This window comes from Pituophis catenifer, unplaced genomic scaffold (assembly GCF_029215685.1).
Source record: "Pituophis catenifer annectens isolate HBS135680 unplaced genomic scaffold, rPitCat1.0.hap2 SCAF_8, whole genome shotgun sequence".
NCBI classification, from domain to species: domain Eukaryota; kingdom Metazoa; phylum Chordata; class Lepidosauria; order Squamata; family Colubridae; genus Pituophis; species Pituophis catenifer.
This window is the reverse complement of record NW_027256888.1, coordinates 72,895,433-72,914,455: the sequence shown is the minus strand read 5'-3', so window position 1 is coordinate 72,914,455 and position 19,023 is coordinate 72,895,433. Positions and strand designations below refer to the sequence as shown.

Here is a 19,023-nt window from a genome sequence, read left to right as displayed (position 1 = left end):
ACTACCTATATTTTGAGTTAAGTAGTACAAAAGGGACAGGCTTTCTATACCAAAACCCTGCCTTGTTTTCACAGAACTTCGACCGAATGGAGACATTAAATATTGATTATCATGAAGCACAAATGAGTCAGATCTCGGCATTTATCCAAAGTCTGGGAAGTAATTTATCTTCTGCCCATCTCTCTGCTATGCTTTGAGATTCAGCTGCCAGACTCTCTTATTACACAGAATACATATTTGAAAGAAATGTCTTTTTCTCTTCTCCTTGTAACACCCTCACACTGGACATCAAGTGTTCAGTCCAATCTGATCTTTGAATTTTTCCATGGCTTATGCTGACGTATAGCAATAGCGGCAGCACTTAAGACTTATATACCGCTTCACAGTGCTTTATAGTCCTCTCTAAGCGGTTTACAGAGCCAGCCTCTTGCCCCCAACAATCTGGGTCCTCATTTTACCCACCTCGGAAGGATGGAAGGCTGAGTCAACCTTCAGCCTGGTAAGATTTGAACTGCCGAATTGCAAGCAGCCGGCAGGCAGCAGAAGTAGCCTGCAGTATTGCACTCTAATCACTGCGCCACAACGGCCGTATAGGTAGTTCTCAACGTACAATAGTTTGTTTACTGGCCGTTTGAAGTTACAATGGCACTGAAAAAAGTGACTTATGATCATTTCCCACAATTATGACCGTTGCAACAGCCCCATGGTCATGTGATCAAAATTGAGGCGCTTGGCAACTGACTCATATTTATGACCTTTGCAGTGTCCTGGGGACACGTGATCCCCTTTTGCGACCTTCTTATAAGCAAAGTCAATGGGGGAGCCAGATTCACTTAACAACTGCGTTACAGACTTAACAACTACAGTGATTCACTTAACGGCTGTGGTAAGAAAGGCCGTAAAATGGAGTAAAAAATCTATTAACACAAAATAAAAACGATGTGTCCTTTTGTAAATACATACCTGCTGAGCTATTCTCTGAATTACCCAAGGGTTATCAGCAGTGGTGGGATTCAAATAATTTAACAACTGGCTCTCTGCCCTAATGACAAGCAGGGTGGGCGTGGCCAGGGGGTGTGACAGGCACCCCTTGGCCTCCTGCACCCCCCTGGCAGCAAAAACAGGCCGCAGGGGGGAACACCCCCCCACCCTGCGCCCTGTTTTGGGCCTAGGAGGCCTCCCTGAAGCTTCCTGGGAGCAAAAACGGGCCACGGGGGGGTGGGGTGGGGGGTCGCACCACACCACCAATCCCGGTGCCCCCATTTTGGGCCTAGTAGCAGTGGTGGGTTGCCCCCGGTTTGCACTGGTTCTGTAGAACTGGTAGTAAAACCAGCGGGAGGCTCCGCCCACCGACCCTGATGTCATCAGAATGCTCATGCACGCGTGCGGCCCCATTGCGAACCGGTAGTAAAGGTAAGTACAACCCACCCCTGCCTAGTAGGCCTCCCTGCACTTACCTGGGAGCCAAAATGGGGCATGTGGGGACTCCTGGAAGGGGCGGGGCCACCCAGCAATTTAACTACTGGTTTGCCCGAACCGGCTGAATCCCACCACTGGTTTGAGGGGGGGGGAAATAAGAGGAGGAGGAGGAGGGAGCTGATCACGAGGTTTGCCAATATGTAAGTTTTATCCTTGCCTTCAGTTGAAAAAGTCCACCTACCCTGGTAATTTTGCCTCTTGTTTTTGCAAAATACTTCTTCTGCGTCTTGGATAAGAGTTCCTGGCCACCAGCGATAGCAAGGATAATGGCGTCAGCCATGCGATTGTCGTGCAGGCAAAGGTCAACGGCGCTTTCAAAGTTCCCCGTCAGCAAAGCCTGAGTGATCAGACCATCAATGTCTGCACGAAGGAGAACACACACACACAGACAATGGTCATCACCATAAGCTTATAATCAAATGTAGAAAATTAACTCCGTTTGGTAACCTGAGACGTTACGTAAGATATATATATATATATATGTTTACCTCCGGTGACAGAAATGTTAAAGGTTTCATTGATGGGTTGCAGTGAATCAACCTCCACCTTTTTACTCTGGAAGGGGAAAAACAATGCAGCTTAGTATAGTTTCAGAACATGTTATTTAAACGCATTCTAATCATAACGTGTTTATAACGGAAAACATTGTGACAGAGCTGCACTGAAATGAAAACTGCCACTTAACTATAATTTATTTTATCCTACTCACTATTGTGAGAAATGGTATGTTTACATTTTTACTCCTCTGCTCATGCATCTTGGGAATGAACACCATGGAACTTAATTTTGAGCAAATAGGCACAGGACTGGGTGTATAATCATTTCTGCCCTGTTATTCAAATTGTCATATTGAAAGATCTATAGAGCAGGGGTCAGCAACCTGAGGCTCTGGAGCCGCATGTGGCTCTTTCACCCCTCTGCTGCAGCTCCCCGTCACTCAAAATATGTGTCACAACCACCAATGTGCGACACCCACCGGCATCCAATTTATTGAGCTTTTCAAGCCCTGGTAGGCCAACCATGGATAAATCCAAGAAAAGAAAAGTTTCAGAAGAAAACAGAACGTTTAATTCAACTACATCTGCTAGTTTTGTGGCCGCTCAAGAAATAGTCAGACACGGGAAGGGTTTTGTGGCTCCCGGTGTTTTCTTTTCTGGGGGAAATGGGTCCAAATGGCTCCTTGAGTGTTTAAGGTTGCAGACCCCTGCTATAGAGATACGAGCTGATGGCACACAATGATGCATTTAGTGACTTTTCATTAAAATTTCTTGTGCGCAGCACTGATAGCCCTCGACTTACAACTGTAATGGAGCCTGCTCATTGTGATCGTAAGTCACAACAGTCATAAAGCAGGCCACTCATGTTGCAGATCCCATTTTATGATCTTTGTTGCGGCAGTTGTTCAGCAAATGCCACAACTGTTAAGTAAATCAAATTATTCGTTATGGGGAAGTTTTGGCAAAACTGCTTTAAAACACAGTCACGTGACCGTAAGGCACTGCAAGAGGCCCCTAAGTCCAGGCTGATTGGCCAGCAGCTTAAATACAATCATACAATCGTGGGAGGATGGCCGTCGGTACATTATAACTTGAAATGGTCACTAAATGACCAATCGTAAGTTGAGGTCTACCCACATGTGCAACATACACACCAGCTTCATTTTGTTATGGCCTGCCGGCCGCCGGTCCCTCCAACAGCCGAATCAGAGGAGGTGGCGGTGTGGGAGTCAGGGTCAGCATCAAGGCAACCTGAGAGCTCCGAGGGGGAAGAGGGAATGGAGCTGGCAGAGAGAGAGAGAGAGAGAGAGAGAGAGAGAGAGAGAGAGAGAGAGAGAGAGAGAGAGAGAGAGAGAGACAGAGACAGAGAGAGACAGAGACAGAGAGAGACAGAGAGAGAGAGAGAGAGAGACAGAGACAGAGAGAGAGACAGAGAGAGAGACAGAGAGAGAGACAGAGGCGGAGCCTGGGCCATCTGTCAGCCCTCAGATGGAGAGTCAACAGCCGCCAGGTCTGGAGGTGGCTGATGAGGAAGAGGAGGAACAGCTGGGTCCAGTGCCTGATGCATGGATGTGCAGAAGGCAGAGGAGAGGAGAGCAGTGGAAATCCATGGGCCGGTCCTTGGGACAGAAGAGCCACCGCTGCTAGCGAAGCCCCACCCTAGCTCTGGGGATAAAAGGCAGAGGGCGGAGATAAATAGATGTGGCAGACAACTATTCATCTCCCTGCTGAACAGACTTGTGAGCCTGCGGTGAGGGTTTGTCGTGTTCGGGGAGCTGGGTCAGAACACATTTATTTCCAAAACATCCAATCACAGCAGGCAACATCCTTGCTGCTAAGTCAAGTATGGCTAAACTCTGAAGGTAATTTGAATACCGTCTCAAGTTTAAAGACAGTCCCAGGGATACAGATAGACCTCGATTTACGACCACAATGGAGCCCAACCTTTCTGTTGTTAAGTGAGACATTTATGGAGTTTTGCCCCGTTGTACGACCTTTCTTGACACAGGGGTTAAGTGAATCACTGCACTTGTTAAGTTAGTAGCACGGTTGTTAAGTGAATCTGGCTTTCCCATTGACTTTGCTTGTCAGGAGGCCGCAAAAGGGGATTGCGAGATCCTGGCAACTGTCATAAATATGAGTCAGCTGCCAAGCGTCTCAATTTTGATTACGCAACAGTGGGGATGCTTCAGCGGTGGTGTGAAAAACGGCCATAAGTCACTTTTTTCAGGGCTGTAGTAATTTTGAACGGTCACTAAATGAACTGTTGTAAGTCGAGGATTCCCTGTATAACCCTGAGGACACGAGATACACACATAAGCAAACAGGTTAGTTGGGAACCAATGCAAAATCACTCACATTCATTACCAATGCGAGTCAGTTTACATGTTTACCAGGGGTGGGTTCTAAATTTTTTTACTACTGGTTCTGTGGGCGTGGCTTATTTTGTGGGTGTGGCTTGGAGGTCATGTGACTAGGTGGGCGTGGCTAGCTGGTCAGTCATTTCTGGAAGGTCCTCACACTTACGACCAGTCCTCGCACTTACGACCCGACTCATTTGTTTGCTTTTAACACTGATCAGCTGTAGGACGGCCCTTTGAAGCCCTGCGGCAAGAGTTTAAACAGTTTTTTTCCCTCTAGTCATCAGCTGGGACTCAGGAGGCAGCAAGATTGGGGGTGGGACCAAATAAAAGGTAATAATAACGTGGGGGGGGGAGAACCGGTTCGGTGACGTCATATCTTCACTGCTACCGGCTCGGCCGAACTGGACCGAACCGGGAGGAACCCACCACTGATGTTTACCATAAAAGGGGGTGAATACCTCTGGCAACAGCTGGTCCTTAGCAGCAAGACCCTCTCCACCATCAGGCTGTGCAAGCTGGTCAGCTTCCTCGTGAGCCTTTCTCACCGATATGAAGAGGACGTTTGAAAGATTAAAGCAAAGAAACCAACTCCTTAACCAATGCAAACAGCCCCCAAGTAGCCCCAAGAGGTCTCCAAAAAAGTGTAATGTTAGTAAACCTAGAGTTATAGCAACAAGGAGAAGAACCCTATCTTTTTTTTCTTTCTTTCAACATTTCCCTTTCTGGAGAATCCAAATATCTTACCGCTTGTTCAAATAATAACAGGAGACCTTCAACCCACACCAACAGAGCAGCAATGTGAGGAAGTGTAGCAGAAACCACAGTTAGGATTGCCCGCAGGATATGTCCAAATATTCTCCTTGAGGGTAATTATTAGTAGTATTAGTGTAAGGCTTTGTTACATTAGCCAGGAGACCACAAGACTAGTGCAGAATAGTAGTTTGGCTTGCCAAGATACCAGCCGTGTCGTAGGACACCCATGCACACTTCCAAGGTGGGCCATAGGATGGCGATCTGGCTTCACCACAGAGAGAAAGGTGACTGGTTCTTTCTGCAGTGTCACCCAAGGCCTCCTCTTTTCCCGGGGCTGCCTCGCGAATGGACGCTGCAACTGGGAAGGTTCAAAGCTGTCAGGAATCTGATTGCCTGCATAGAGCACCAGCTCGTCTCCCCACCAAAGTGGTACCTAGCATCTTTCCCTGAAAATAAGACCCAGTCTTAATTTTTTTGCTTGAAAATAAGCACTCGGGCTTATTCTCAGGGGATGTCTTATTATTATTTTTTTACATACAGGAAGCGACGAGTGTGGGGGCCGACAGGAGTGGGAGTGTTGCTATCGCCAGCCAGCCCTCTCCGTCTCATTATGTGCCTGCCCATAGCTCCAACAGGCCAAGCTCTCGGTGAGCCTCAGCCTCCCCAAGCACTGCCTGCTGCTACTGGGACACTGGAGCTCAGGTCCCCGTCACACGCACAGATTTGGCCACTGGAGTTAAACTGGCAGGGCAGGAAAGGGCCAAGCTTCCATGAGGTGACCGGAGAAGGGAAGGAGCTGCCGTGCTAACTGCCAACTCAGGGATTGCTGCCTGTGTTTGTGAGAGGACAGGTAGTTGGGCTATCTCCTGTACTGGCCATGCCCGTCCCCTTCACTAGGGCCTATTTTTTTGGGTAGGGCTTATATGAGACCCACACTTAAAAATCAGGCTTTGGTTTATTTTTTGGGGTAGGTCTTATTCTTGGGGAAACACGGTATCTATCTACTTGCATAGAACATGCTTTCAAACTGTTAGGTAGATAGAAGCTGGGGTGAGTGACAGGAGCTCACCCTGTCAAGCAGTGCTGGGACTCGAACCGCCGGAGCAAAATAATAAGACCTCCTCGAAAATAAGGCCAAGCTCTTATTTTGCGGTTCAAAAAATAGAAGACAAGGTCTTATTTTCGGGGAAACACAGTATCTATCTAGCTAAGCATCTATCTATCTATCTATCTATCTATCTATCTATCTATCTATCTATCATCTCATCTATCTATCCCTATCATCTATAAAAGGAAAAAAATAATTTAACATAAATACAAAGAAAAATATATCAAAATCAAACACTCTGTAGAAAGAGAAACCATGCCATAAAAGGAGAAAGTTAGATTACGGCTGCAGAGGAATGAGGTGGAAATACTTTGGGATGAAACTGGGAGTCAAACTGGGATTCAGGGGGGTGTACAAAGGAGAACAGCAAGAGGATGCCCAGCTCAGCTTGAGGCAGTGTTTAGCTTCTGCGGAGGATGAACAATAAAAACTATAGTTTTGTAATCCTTTGAACTGATTCACGTTGCAGGTGGATCTGTGCATACCCAGTGCGTAAAATCACAGTTTAGAGAAAAATTAACAAATTGCAATGAATACTGAGTCTTCCACACATCTCCTTGTAGAGACCAGTGTTTTCTCTTAATGGTTGTTGTTGCATTGTCGGGATTTTAAATTCTTATTTTTCACTCTATAAGCACTGGGCTGCAACAAAATCAAAGTGAAAAGGTGCTACTTTCCAAACTTTATCAAATTAAAAAAAAAATTGCACTGGATTTTTTTTTTTACCTCATCTTGATCTCTGCCTTGTGGACTCTCCTTAGCAAGAGTTGAAGTAATCTAAGGAAATAAAACAAATGGCGTAACATTTATTTTGGAGAATGAACCTACTTAACGTTAACTTCTTAGAAATGTCTTTAAAAAAACAGGCAAAAAGATTAAAAGATTAATCTGGTTATTAAGACCAGCTGCCTGCAATTACTGCAGGTTCGAATCTCGCCAAGGCTCAAGGTTGACTCAGCCTTCCATCCTTTCTAAGGTAGGTAAATTGAGGACCCAGTTGTGGGGGCAATAAGCTGACTTTGTATAAATATACAAAAGTATGAAGGCTATTTCTGAGCACATTGTAAGCCGCCCTGAGTCTTCGGAGAAGGGCGGCATATAAATCAAATTAAAAAAAATAAAAATAAAAATCTAGTTTCTCCCCAAACCCCATGATTTCTTCCAAACCAAACCCAAAAGGCAATTAATCTATGACGAATATTTTTAATGTAGTCCTTCAAAATGCAATGTAGTAATGTTTACCTTCTGTCCTAAACCATCTTTTTTGTACCCCAAGAGTTCCAGATATTTGCCACGGGAGTCTTCCTCAAAATGTACCTTAAAAAAACAGAAGAAGGAAAGAATGCATTTGAGAGAATGGCTAGTTTTTGTGTTCTCCCGCCATTCGCAGGAAGTTGATCTCTACGCAATCAACCCTGAAAAATCACCTTGAGGAATGACCACACGTTTCTCTCGAAGTCATTTTTGGCTACATCGATTTTCTTCTGACAGTAGCTGACGAAGGCTTCGGCCTGAACCGCTTCCTGCAGCTGGTTGGACCGGTTCAAGAATTCCTTCTCGGTGACAACTTGACTAATGTAGACGTGGTAGGGCTGTTGGGGATGTTCTCCTTGCTGTTGAGCCTTGCTGTTCTCAAAAGTGACCAGTCTCCCTCCAAACTGAAATTCAAGCAATCGGTGGTATTGTTATCCATGCCTACTCATACAACTAGGTAATTTTAAAGCAAGTCCTTTTTGGTTCTCAATATGATTTGTGGGAATTGCAACAGTCTGCTTCACAAGGAGTTGGCAGTATGAAACACACTTGTGAATATTATATACGAAACCAGCCTTCTTAAGACAGAAGTTGGCAGCCCCTTTTTGTCTAGATCTAGGGGGCCACACCCTCCATTTATTTAGGTCATACAATACCAATTAAAAACACACAAATATTGAATTAAAGCTGATCTAAAATAAAAGCCATTTCTGAAGTTAAGGAATATTAATTCCAAGAGGGTAAAATACAACCACAAATTCAACAAGAGTTGAACAATGAAGGCAAAATTGAAATAATAAAATGTTTGGCGTAGTTGCTGTTAGGTACTTAATTATTCTACAAGTGATGTATTTGTCTGTCCTGGTGTTAAAAATGTTACACAAAAGGCTGTGTCTCCTGTTCATTATAACCAGAGGTAAAGCATTCTTGGAGGTTTATACCAAATGCAAAAACGAAGGATATGCTCCACAGATTGTCTATGGAGATTCTCGGACATCTCAAGTCATGGTTATCCCGAAGGTGCTATTCAAAGCATCTTCAAGGAAAAAAAAAGAAAAGAAGTCCAGTTGCCTTTTGAAACGCATCTGTGGTATTCCAACCGATTCTGCATTTGGAGACCCCTTTAGTTATAAGATAATCCTCGATTTACGACACTTGCCACCAAAATTTCTGTTGATAAGCAAGGTGATAAAGAGAGTCATGCCTGATTTTATCCCCTTGTTTCCCTCAGTTAAGCAAATATCACCGCAGCTGTTAAATGAATCATGTGATCATTAAGTGAATTGGCATCCCCCATTGAATCTGACTGCTGGAAGCTGGTTGGAAAGTTGGCTGCAAATGGCAAACACACGACCCCAGTGGCACCTACAGTGCCCCTGGAACTTCGAATGGTCGCTAAACAAATGGCTGCAAGTCAAGGACTTCCTGTACCCATCAAGGTGAACCTATGGCACGCGTGCCGGAAGTGGCACACAGAGCCATCTCTCCAGGCATGCCAGCCATTGCTCGTTGCTCTTCCAGGTTCCAGCTGGTCTTTGCGCATGCGGGAGAAAGGGAAACCGGAAGAGCAGCTCCCCAGCACACATGTGTGCGTGGGAAGCTGAGCTTCTGGTTTCCAGCACGCAGATGAGCGCTGGCGTGCTTGTCTTTGTGCGTGCATGCGTTTGGGAGAACACCAGAAAGCGGAAGACCATGTGACAAGCGCGCATGCGAGTACTATATTTGATTTATGACTGGCTGCTTTGTTCTCCTGGTCAGTCATGATCTTTTTTTATATACCGTATTTTTCGGAGTATAAGACGCACCTTTTTCCCTGCTAAAAGGGGGTGAAAATCAGGTGTGTCTAATACACCAAATGTAGCCCCGCCCACCCACTGGCCCCCACCCTTTGGCCTCTGCCTCCCAGCAGTTACCTCCTTGCAAGCAAACAGCAAGAAAAAAACAGCTCCTTTCAGCTTCAACACATCCTAATTAGCACAAGTTGATTAGAGTGGCCTCCCGACTTTCAGCGGATTTGTGCTCAGCTGTTTTGGGCAGGGATTTGCTGCTTGCTGCAAAGAGGTAAATTGCTGGAGCAGATTTTTTTTTTCCTTGTGCTAATTAAGCTATGCTGAAAACGAAAATGAAAGTACAGCAGGCTGTTTGCTGCAAAGAGTCAAAATTGCTCAGAGGCAGAGGGAGATTTCTTTTTCTTCTTTTCCTCACCAAAAAAGGTAGGTGCGTCTTATACTCCGAAAAATATGGTATATGTGTTGTTTTTCTTTTTTATCTGTAAGCTGCCCAGAGTGTCAAGCAAATAGGTGGTCATGACATTGGGATAAATACATTTAAAAACATTCTTCTGCCTAAGATGTAATGGATGCCTTATGTTACACAAAGGTTTCTCTACAATAAGGCCACAGATTTCTGCGAGGCATCCTTCAGAAAACCGATCGGTAGGTACACCATGCCTCTTTCTTTGATCTAATCAGCAGAGACTTACTGAAAAAGATGCTCCCACGGGTCGACGAATCCACTTGGGCGGTTTCTTCAGAGGGAGAACTGTGCTCTGTGGGGTGGTCTGTTGTGGGAGCTGCAGTGGAGGAAGGGGTTGCCCCGTTCCAAAGGGATCGAGATTGCCAAAAGACGAGGAGAGCTTTCGAAAACAGAAGAGAAAGAGAAAATGATTCCTTGGTCTTTAGCTCAATCCAATTCCAGAGCAAATTTTTATGTCTCAGAATCTGTTTACCATTCATCAAAAGTGCCTTCTGCATTTGTTTTCTTTTTTAAAATCAAAGGATTATAAGTAAGGATTAGAACAGTGTTTTTCAACTTTTAAGATGGACTTCAACTCCCGGAATTCCCCAGCCAGCATGGCTGACTGAGGAATTCTGGGAGTTGAAGTCCATATATATGTTAAAGTCGCCACGGTTGAGAAACAGTGGATTGGAGGATGAAAAAATGAACACAGCCAAAGAACCACTAGTACTGGTCAACATTGGATCTGTTCCTCCTCGGCAGGTGGACATTTAAAGCCTCATTGAGAAACCAAGAACACTGAGTTCTGAGACAGCCAAATTTTCCATCATTTATTTTTATGCATTTCATTGTAAACTGCAAACCCTGCCTTTTCCCCATTTTTTTAAAAAAAACGAGATACCTTGTCCGCTTGTTTCTGTCGCAGGCTATCTGTGCTTCCTCCCATGACTGAGTAAATACTGATTCGCCCATCAAAAGAAGCAGCAGAGAGAAGGGCAGGATTCCTGGGACACCACTGCACATCAAAGCACCACTGGGTAGAGGTAGGAAGCTCATACAACACCTGTGACCAGAAGAAAGGAAGGAGGACAACTATTATGGCTGCCAAAACGAACAATTGCAAAATTGGTCAGTGACATGCATCAATATACAGCGAGCAAGATGGAGAATTAAGGATGTATTCTCCCGCAACCTCCATCTGTTCTGATCTAGGCTTCCTTAGAAATTGAACAGCACAAACTTAGTCCTGGCAAACCTCTTTAATTCATACAGCTGTAAATTACTTTCATTTACAGTCCACAAGGCTTGATAAACAGTCTTTCAGAGGAAGGTTATCCACACCCACGTATCCCACGTGGAATGCTGCCAAAGAACTAATTTCCAGACGCAGGGCAAGGCCAAACTTGGCACAGAGTCACAAACAGAAGTTTCAAATCTTGAATCGGCCAGATGAACTAATTGCTTCCTGCAAAAGCTCACGTCCCGTTTGCTTCTCTTTTATGTCTTATGGGAGGGGCTAATCATCTCCAAGCCTTACTCCCAAGTCGACCCTGTTTCCTTAATTGTTCCTGTCTCCTGACAGCTCTGCGCATGCACGCACTGGGAACAGGCTCACACTGTTCTTCTGCCTCGCTGATGTCAGACTCCGGAGACTCTGGAGGCAGCAAAGAACTACCAGATGGCCTTGGCCCCCTCTCTGCCTCCGACTCAGAGCCATCGTCCGAGCCTTCCCCAGACTCCGGGACTGGTTCCTCCCTAACCTCCTCACTGTCCAAATCTGCTGCCAGCTTTGCTGGCCACTGGCGGGCCACAACACAAGCCTCCATTGCATCTTCGCACAGCCATCCTGGCCCTGCAATGCACCCTCCCCAACCCTCCCTCTCAGCTCCTTTCCTGCTTGCTAGTCTGTCTACAAGCTGCCAGGGACTTGCAATTTCTTGCTGGATTCTCCATTGACTTGTTGGAACCTGGCAGGAAGTTGCTTTACCTAACAACGGTGAGATTCAGTTAACAATGGGAACCAGGATCTCAGGGTCTGCTACCGATAAATGATGCAGTTGCATTGTACAACCACGTCACTTAGCAACAGAAACTCTGGTCCCAGTTGCCGTTCTAAGTTGAGGATCCCCTGTATTTACTATTACAGGATTTTAAAAGGAATTCCGTATTTTATTATGTATCCTTGTTTCATTAATTTATTCGGTTGATAAATAGTAACATGCAAGCATTTCCAAACCAACCTGAACCCAAAATCACACCACAAAATATAAAGTATTTAAACTAATTAGTTTAAAAAAAAGTTAATTAATTGATGTTATTTATTTTATGTTTTTTTTCCCCTTAGGGTTCTAAAAATTTAGAAAGCTGGTAGTCATAAGTTTGCTTTGATGGAAGTAAATGGTGAAAAGATGATGAGCTCTTTATACAATGCCCCCCCCCCAAAAAGGACATATTTTTCAATTTCTAAAGTTTAAATGTTAACTTAAAACAAATACCTCTCCCGTGTTTGGATTGGAACAAAGGATTTTAGAATCTTTGCCACAGCTCAGCAGTAGTTCAGGATCTGCCATACTCCAAGCAATTGTCAAAATACCTCTGTGTAAAAATAAAAATCAAACACTTATCAAACTAACCAAACATTGCAAATATGTAACTGACATCAATGGGGACATTAAAATTTCAAAAAGAGGAAACACTTAAAATAAAAGGGCTTTTATCATAAACAAAACTGTAAAACTATCATCCAAAATGCTTAAAAGTCCTTTTTTTGCCCTTTTCTCAAATAAAATAAAACCTTACTCTTAATGCTGATCAAAAATATGTATCTCCAATCATCTGCTTCAAATCCTATACGTTTATTTTCAAATTTAATGGTTGTTTTGCCAACCCCCCTTGCATGAACATCTGTCAATCTGTCAACATCTCCACCAGTCTTTCTAGCCCCCCCCCCGCCCTGCCCCCCCAATCAAATCTATATTTTATGCACCTTGCATGGTTTTCAAGAACGCGAAGAGGAGAAGATGCAAATCTCAGATCCCAAATCTGGACCACAGGTAGCCGGTCATCTTCTGAAGCCAGAACCATTTGTGTAGCAACCTCAGGATGCCATTCCAGCCCTGAGCAATGCATCTGAAATGGTATAAATAGTGTTCATTTTTTTAAAAAACAACCCTGTAATCCTTTGCATTGGGGTGGCGTTGGGGGTGACCGAATGGAGCTAAGCGTTTACTGGCCATATGTCCTTCCTGACACCTATGTGGAGTTCGCAGCAGTATTTTCTCTTTGTGCCCAAAGAGAGAAATATCTGCCGCTAACTAGGATCAAACTCACAGCCTCCTGATTGTAAGGTGAGAGCTCCACCTCTAGGCCACCACACTGCTCATCCTATAAATGTCAAAGAAAACGACTTCTCTTTTACAAGCTCCTTTAGTACATGGCTTCACTTCCTTAGAAACACTGCAGCATCCTAGTAATTTTCAGCAACACATTTCCTTGCTTAGAAAAACATGTTTAACGTTTAGCTCCACATGCTGACTGCAACAACTGCTAGGGCAGCAATTAACATGCAGAATGTGAAAATCTCAAAGAGATCAGAAGGGTAATCCCCCTGCATATTTATGAAACAGCTGGCTCATACACTTAATCGGGGGTGAAATCCAGCAGGTTCTAGAGAACCAATAGTGGAAATTTTGAGTAATTTGGAGAACCGGCAAATACCACCTCTGGCTGGCCCCAGAGTGGGCTGGGAATGGGGATTTTGCAGTATTCTTCCCCTGGAGTGGGGTGGGAATGGAGATTTTGCAATATCCTTCCCCCAGGAGTGGGTGGGAATGGGGATTTTGCAGTATCCTTCCCCTGCCACGCCCACAGCACGGTAGTTAAAAAATTTGGATTTCACGACTGCACTTAACAAGCCAAAAATTAATCTGTAAAATGGAGAGGTTAGGCACACCTCTTAGCCACATACTCTAAATGAAAATGCTACTCTCTACCTTCATGTGGCTTCATGTATAGGATCATCAAGTACTAAAAAAAAATGGGGTGGGGGATGGGAGAGGGGGAGAGAGAATGCAAGGATTATATAATCTACACTGTATGGAACTGTTACTTCCATAACAGTTATTTTACATTTCTCTAGGGAGGTTTCTCTTCTCACGGCTTCAGGGCTGACACAGCCTGGAGCAAAGGGGGCCGGGGGTGTGTGTAGAGTTAGCTGGGATGTTGTAGCCTAAATACAATTCTTTTCCCTGGGAATCAAGGACGTTGGTGCAGGTGTTCGAAAGGTGGAGACTGAGGTCGCCTAGCAAATGGGCTGTATGCTGATTGGACCGTGTGACTAGAGACTCTGGAGGGAAGTGATAAAAGTTTTACTTTTAATTGGGGGAAAAACCAGGTGGCAACTTAAAGACAGTTTTCCACCAGGAATGTGCCAATTTGATATGTCCCAATAAAATGTTCTTTGAGGAACTTGCCTGCCTCAGAGTTTTTCTTGAACAGGATGTATTATTTGGAACCCTGACACTGGGGTCATGTGATCAACTTTTATGACCTTGTGACAAGCAAAGTCAACGGGGAAGCCAGATTCACTTAACAACCGTGTTACTAACTTAACAACTGCAGTGATCCACTTAACCACTGTGGCAAGATAGGTCATAAAGCGGGGCAAAACTCCCTTGACAACTGTCTTGCTTAGCAATGTACATTTTGGGCTCAATTGCGGTCGTAAGTCGAGGACTACCTCTAACTTTCTAATTATTCCCCCGAACTAATTTTTTCCCCTGATCCATTGCATTTTTTTTTTTACTTTAATTTATATGCCACTTCCCCAGAGACTCAGGGCGGCTTACAATGTATTAAGCAATAGCCTTCATACTTTTGTATATTTTATACAAAGTCAGCTTATTGCCCCCACAATCTGGGTCCTCATTTCACCTACCTTAGAAAGGATGGAAGGCTGAGTCAACCTTGAGCCTGGCGAGATTTGAACTTGCAGTAATTGCAAGCAGCAGTTGTTAATAACAGTGCTTTAGTCCACTGTATTACAGGCTCATCTTTAAGACATAAATTTAAGACATAAATTTAAGACATAAATTTAAGACATAAATTCGACGCCGCAGTTGAATAGCTACCCGATTGCTGTGGTCGCTGACTTTGATGATAGGTTCGTTTTTCCTGAGATCCCACACGGTAGCACGACCACTGGGGCTTGCAGAGGCCAAGATATGTTGGACTTGTCTGTTCCACGCAATACAGCTGATATCTTCAGGAGGCTGTTGGGGGTGAAAAAAGTTTGGAAATAGATTCAACCTTCCATTTCAACGCACCATAAAGGTGTTAGCTTTTTCTCTCCTAATACTCATGCAAGGAACGCCAAGTAGGAAGTAGATGGAACAGAAGAGTAATTGGGGAAAACCAGGGATGAAATGCTCCCGGTTCAAACCGGATCGCCCGATCCGGTAGCGATGGAGGCAGGTGGTTCGGAGAGCCGGTAGCAAAAATCCCTGCCCTCCCCCCACATGCCCAGCTGAGCTGCACAATCATCAGAGGCTTTTTTTTTTTTACTTTTAAAAGCATTTTTTCTACAACCTCTTCGGCGGAAAAAATGCTTTTAAAAGTAAAAAAAAAGGCTCTGATGATCGTGCGGCTCAGCTGGGATCGTTAAAGGCTTTTAAAAGAAAAAAACCCTTTTTTTCTTTTAAATGCCTCTGAGGATCCAAGCTGAGTTGCCTGATCAGCAGAGGCTTTTAAAAAAAGTCTCTGCCGATCAGGCAACTCAGGTGGGATTGTCAGAGCCTTTTGAAAGCATTTTTTTTACAACCTCTTCGCCGAAGAGGTTGTAGAAAAAATGCTTTTAAAAGTTAAAAAAAAAATGGCCACGCCCACCCAGTCACATTACCCCTCCCAACCAAGCCACACCCACAGAACCGGTAGTAACAAATTTTAGATTTCACCACTGGGGAAAACTGTCAAGTCATGTTTACAAGATGGTATTAATGTGCCTTCAGAGTAAAAGTTAGAGGGCGGGGATGTCAAAATGGATTTCTTTAAGGGCCGGATCAGCATTGTAGTTCTCCTCTGTGGGCCAGCCAGGGGGAGGGGGTGGTGGGAAGATGGGACGGACACCTCCTGTAGCACCCTGCCAGCCAAAAAGGGGCACAGGGGGCAGTGTGAGGCCCCCCATTCCCCATTTTTGGCCTGGACGGCCTCCTGCAGCATCCTGCTGGCCAAAGCAGGATGTGGGGGGCCTCATGTGGCCCCCTCGTGCCCCATTTTAGCCAGCAGAGTGGTGGAGGCCGCCAAGGCCAAAAATGGGACACAGGGGGGCCTCCCCGTTTTGGCTGCCAGAGGCACCGCGGGCCAGTCCTTTGCTATTTCCAGGCCGGCCCCGCAGGCCAGATTTAAGCACCCCACAGGGCCAGATTCGGCCCGTGGGCCTTGAGTTTTGATACCCCTCCTATAGGGCAAACATAGGACCTGGATATTCCCCAGAATACAATGCTTTGTATCTGTTATTCTAAGGAACATGATGTTTCTTTGACTCAGAGGTATCTCACTGTTTTTTTAACCAGTTTTTCTAGAATAACCTGTAAACACCTAAGAATGTTTGTGCATTTTAGAACATTCATTACACCATAGGAGAAATCAAATGTATTTTCTTTATTTGAAAAGTCATCACTGGAGACCCACTAAATCCAGAGATAGGACAAATCACCAGGAAGGTAAGGCAAATAAAACTGTACTTAAGAGCAAACCAACCTCCATGATCTCATCCCTCTTATCCAGTGATTTTCACAGCTCTCGCACAATCTCGTACCTGTGTCTTGCTTCCTGGTGTCATTGGCGTTGCGAAGTTATTTAAATCCCAGATGTAGATCTCTGACTCATTTGCACCAGAAGCTACTAGATTTGTCTGTAACACAAAGCAAGCACCAAGAATTAAATTGCATCAAAAGCAGCTTTTTCAAGAAAGATAATGCTCATGAGTTTTTAATTCATTTATCAAATTTGGCTGCCCATCTCATAAAGTGACCACGATGGCTCGGGATAAAATGGGGAAGTTTGATCTGAAATGCTTTGAAGACACTATGAAAAGTTGTAAGGAGAATCTAACCTGGAATAGATTACCTGGAACAGATTAACATCCAGAGCTCTTACAGGTCCCGTATGCTTGTCATTCTGAGCAATCATGACTTCGGTTTCACCAGCTAATATTTTAGCCGGATCATACAAAATTATTTGCCCATTTTCACCACCAGCAATAAGAACTCCGGAAAGAGTCTCATCGGATGCTGTTTTGTGAGGACTCCAGATCAATTTGTGATACCTGCAAGACAATGTCAAGAACAAACACATGGATAAAAGTCATTGGGAAATATTTTTTCCATCAGCCTTGTTCCGTTTTTCTGAGAGGTGATGCTATTGAGTTTGCCAGTAGGGGACCTATATTGGAATTTTCATTGGAAACATGAAACAAACAGACTGGATGATAGTGCCCTATATTAGGTAAAAGAAAGCCAGTGTGATGTAGTGCAGGGGCGTCAAACTTAAGGTCTATGGGCTGGATCTGGCCCACAGGGTGCTTAGAACTGGCCTGTGGAGCTGCCTTTTATTAATCTTATTTCTATGCCGCCCACTCTCCGAGGACTCTGGGCGGCTTACAACAATTGACAGTATACTAAATAGCATATTAACCCCAACAATCTGGGACCTCATTTTACCCACCTCGGAAGGATGGAAGGCTGAGTCAACCTTGAGCTGGTGAGATTTGATCTGCTGATCTGCTGAACTAGCAGTCAGCTGAAGTAACTGCAGTACAGCACTCTAACCACTGCGCCACTTCGGCCTTGGAAACAGTGAAGGATTGACACGCGGTGTGGCCCTCCCAAACTCAGTTTTTGCTGGCAGGGAGTTGCAGGAGGCCATCCCCGTCGAAAACGGGGCTCGGGAGCTCGTTTTTGCTGGTAGAGCACTACCGACAAAAGTGATGTCAAGCTGACCACGCCCATCCTGGCCACACCCACCTCAGCCCGCCTCCCCCCCGGAGGTCAAACACAACCCTGATGAGGCCCTCAATGAAATGGAGTTTGACACCCCTGACATAGTGGCTTAAAGGCATCAGACTGGGACCTAGGAAGACTGTGGGTTCTAGTCCTGCTTTAGACATGAAGCCAGATGAGTGAGTGTCCCAGACTAGGAAGAAGACAGAGGCAAATCACTTCCAAAACTATTGACAAAACAACGGCAGAGATTTGTCTAGGCAGTCACTGGGAATCAAGACTGACGCCAAGGCACCTACTTTATCTAAAAACTTTAGATTAGGTTGAGGAACCTGAAGCCCTCCAACTGTGCTTATTTAGAACTCAAACAAGGTCAACGGCATGGGATACTGTGAGCTGTAGATCAGCAACAAGTGAAGTTTTTTTTTCATCCATCTACTTTTTAGTTTTCCAAAAATTGGGCATTTTGTATTTGCTTTGAGATGTTTAAAGAGGAACAGGCTGACCTGTTAGTATTTAAATCAAGATGCCGCTGGTGATAGGGAGCGTACAGAATAGCCAAGGTTCAAGGCTTCAGTAGAAGATTGGTTTAGAGCAGGGGGGGTCAAACTCGATTTCATTGAGGGCCGCATCGGGGTTGTGTTTGACCTCAGGAGGCTGGGGTGGGTGTGGCCAGGGTGGGCGTGGCCATCTTGATGTCACTCGTGTCGGTGGTGCCTGTGGCCTGAGCGCTCTGCCAGCGAAAACGGGTTCCCGAGCTCCGTTTTCAGCTGGGATGGCTTCCTGCAACCCTGTGAAAACGGAGCTCCATTATTGCTGCTGGAGGTACTGCGGGTCAGCCCGTCACTGTTTCCAGGGTGGGCCCACAGGCCAGATCTAAGGACCCCGCAGGCCAGATTCGACACCCATGGTTTAGAGGCACGTAGAACTCTTTTTGTTATTCTGAGGAGCATTTACTGATATTGTCAAAACTGACATCAAAAGCGGAGACCAATTCCACTAGAAAGACCAGTAGAATTTTTCCCGTCTACTAAATGCACTCAGTAGACAATTCCAGGTTCTGTAATTTTTAAACCCGTTCCCAGGGCTAGTCAAGAAGACCACAATGTCTTGATCAACATAGTATGACTTGGTGTGACTTGTGAAGCCAGCCGGCTGGCTGAAAAGGAGGCTGTAGCTAGAGCAAGCAAGGCATATGCCATGCATTGCTTACTGTCAGCCTGCTATACTCAATGGGAGGGGGGATTGTGGGGTGGGATAAAGGGGTGCTAGCATGAGAGGAGTTGAAACTACACATCTGTCATCCCGTGAAAGCCACCAGCTTCTCCAAGGTC

General features: G+C 45.0%; 1 protein-coding gene across 8 annotated transcripts in view; it reads right to left on the bottom strand.

The window, feature by feature from the left end:
• Positions 1–19,023, bottom strand: part of SEC31A (SEC31 homolog A, COPII coat complex component) — a 67,523-nt gene that overhangs the window by 37,117 nt on the left and 11,383 nt on the right. For all 8 annotated transcript variants that reach the window (XM_070948885.1, XM_070948889.1, XM_070948890.1 and 5 more), the window contains exons 4-16: positions 16,818–17,016; positions 16,507–16,602; positions 14,822–14,962; positions 12,679–12,821; positions 12,188–12,287; positions 10,594–10,755; positions 9,937–10,089; positions 7,628–7,858; positions 7,443–7,517; positions 6,927–6,977; positions 4,798–4,875; positions 1,968–2,034; positions 1,661–1,839 (exon numbers count right to left, since the gene is read on the bottom strand). In XM_070948885.1, coding sequence (XP_070804986.1) covers positions 1,661–1,839; positions 1,968–2,034; positions 4,798–4,875; positions 6,927–6,977; positions 7,443–7,517; positions 7,628–7,858; positions 9,937–10,089; positions 10,594–10,755; positions 12,188–12,287; positions 12,679–12,821; positions 14,822–14,962; positions 16,507–16,602; positions 16,818–17,016 — 1,675 coding nt within the window. The remainder of the gene's footprint in view (positions 1–1,660; positions 1,840–1,967; positions 2,035–4,797; positions 4,876–6,926; positions 6,978–7,442; positions 7,518–7,627; positions 7,859–9,936; positions 10,090–10,593; positions 10,756–12,187; positions 12,288–12,678; positions 12,822–14,821; positions 14,963–16,506; positions 16,603–16,817; positions 17,017–19,023) is intronic.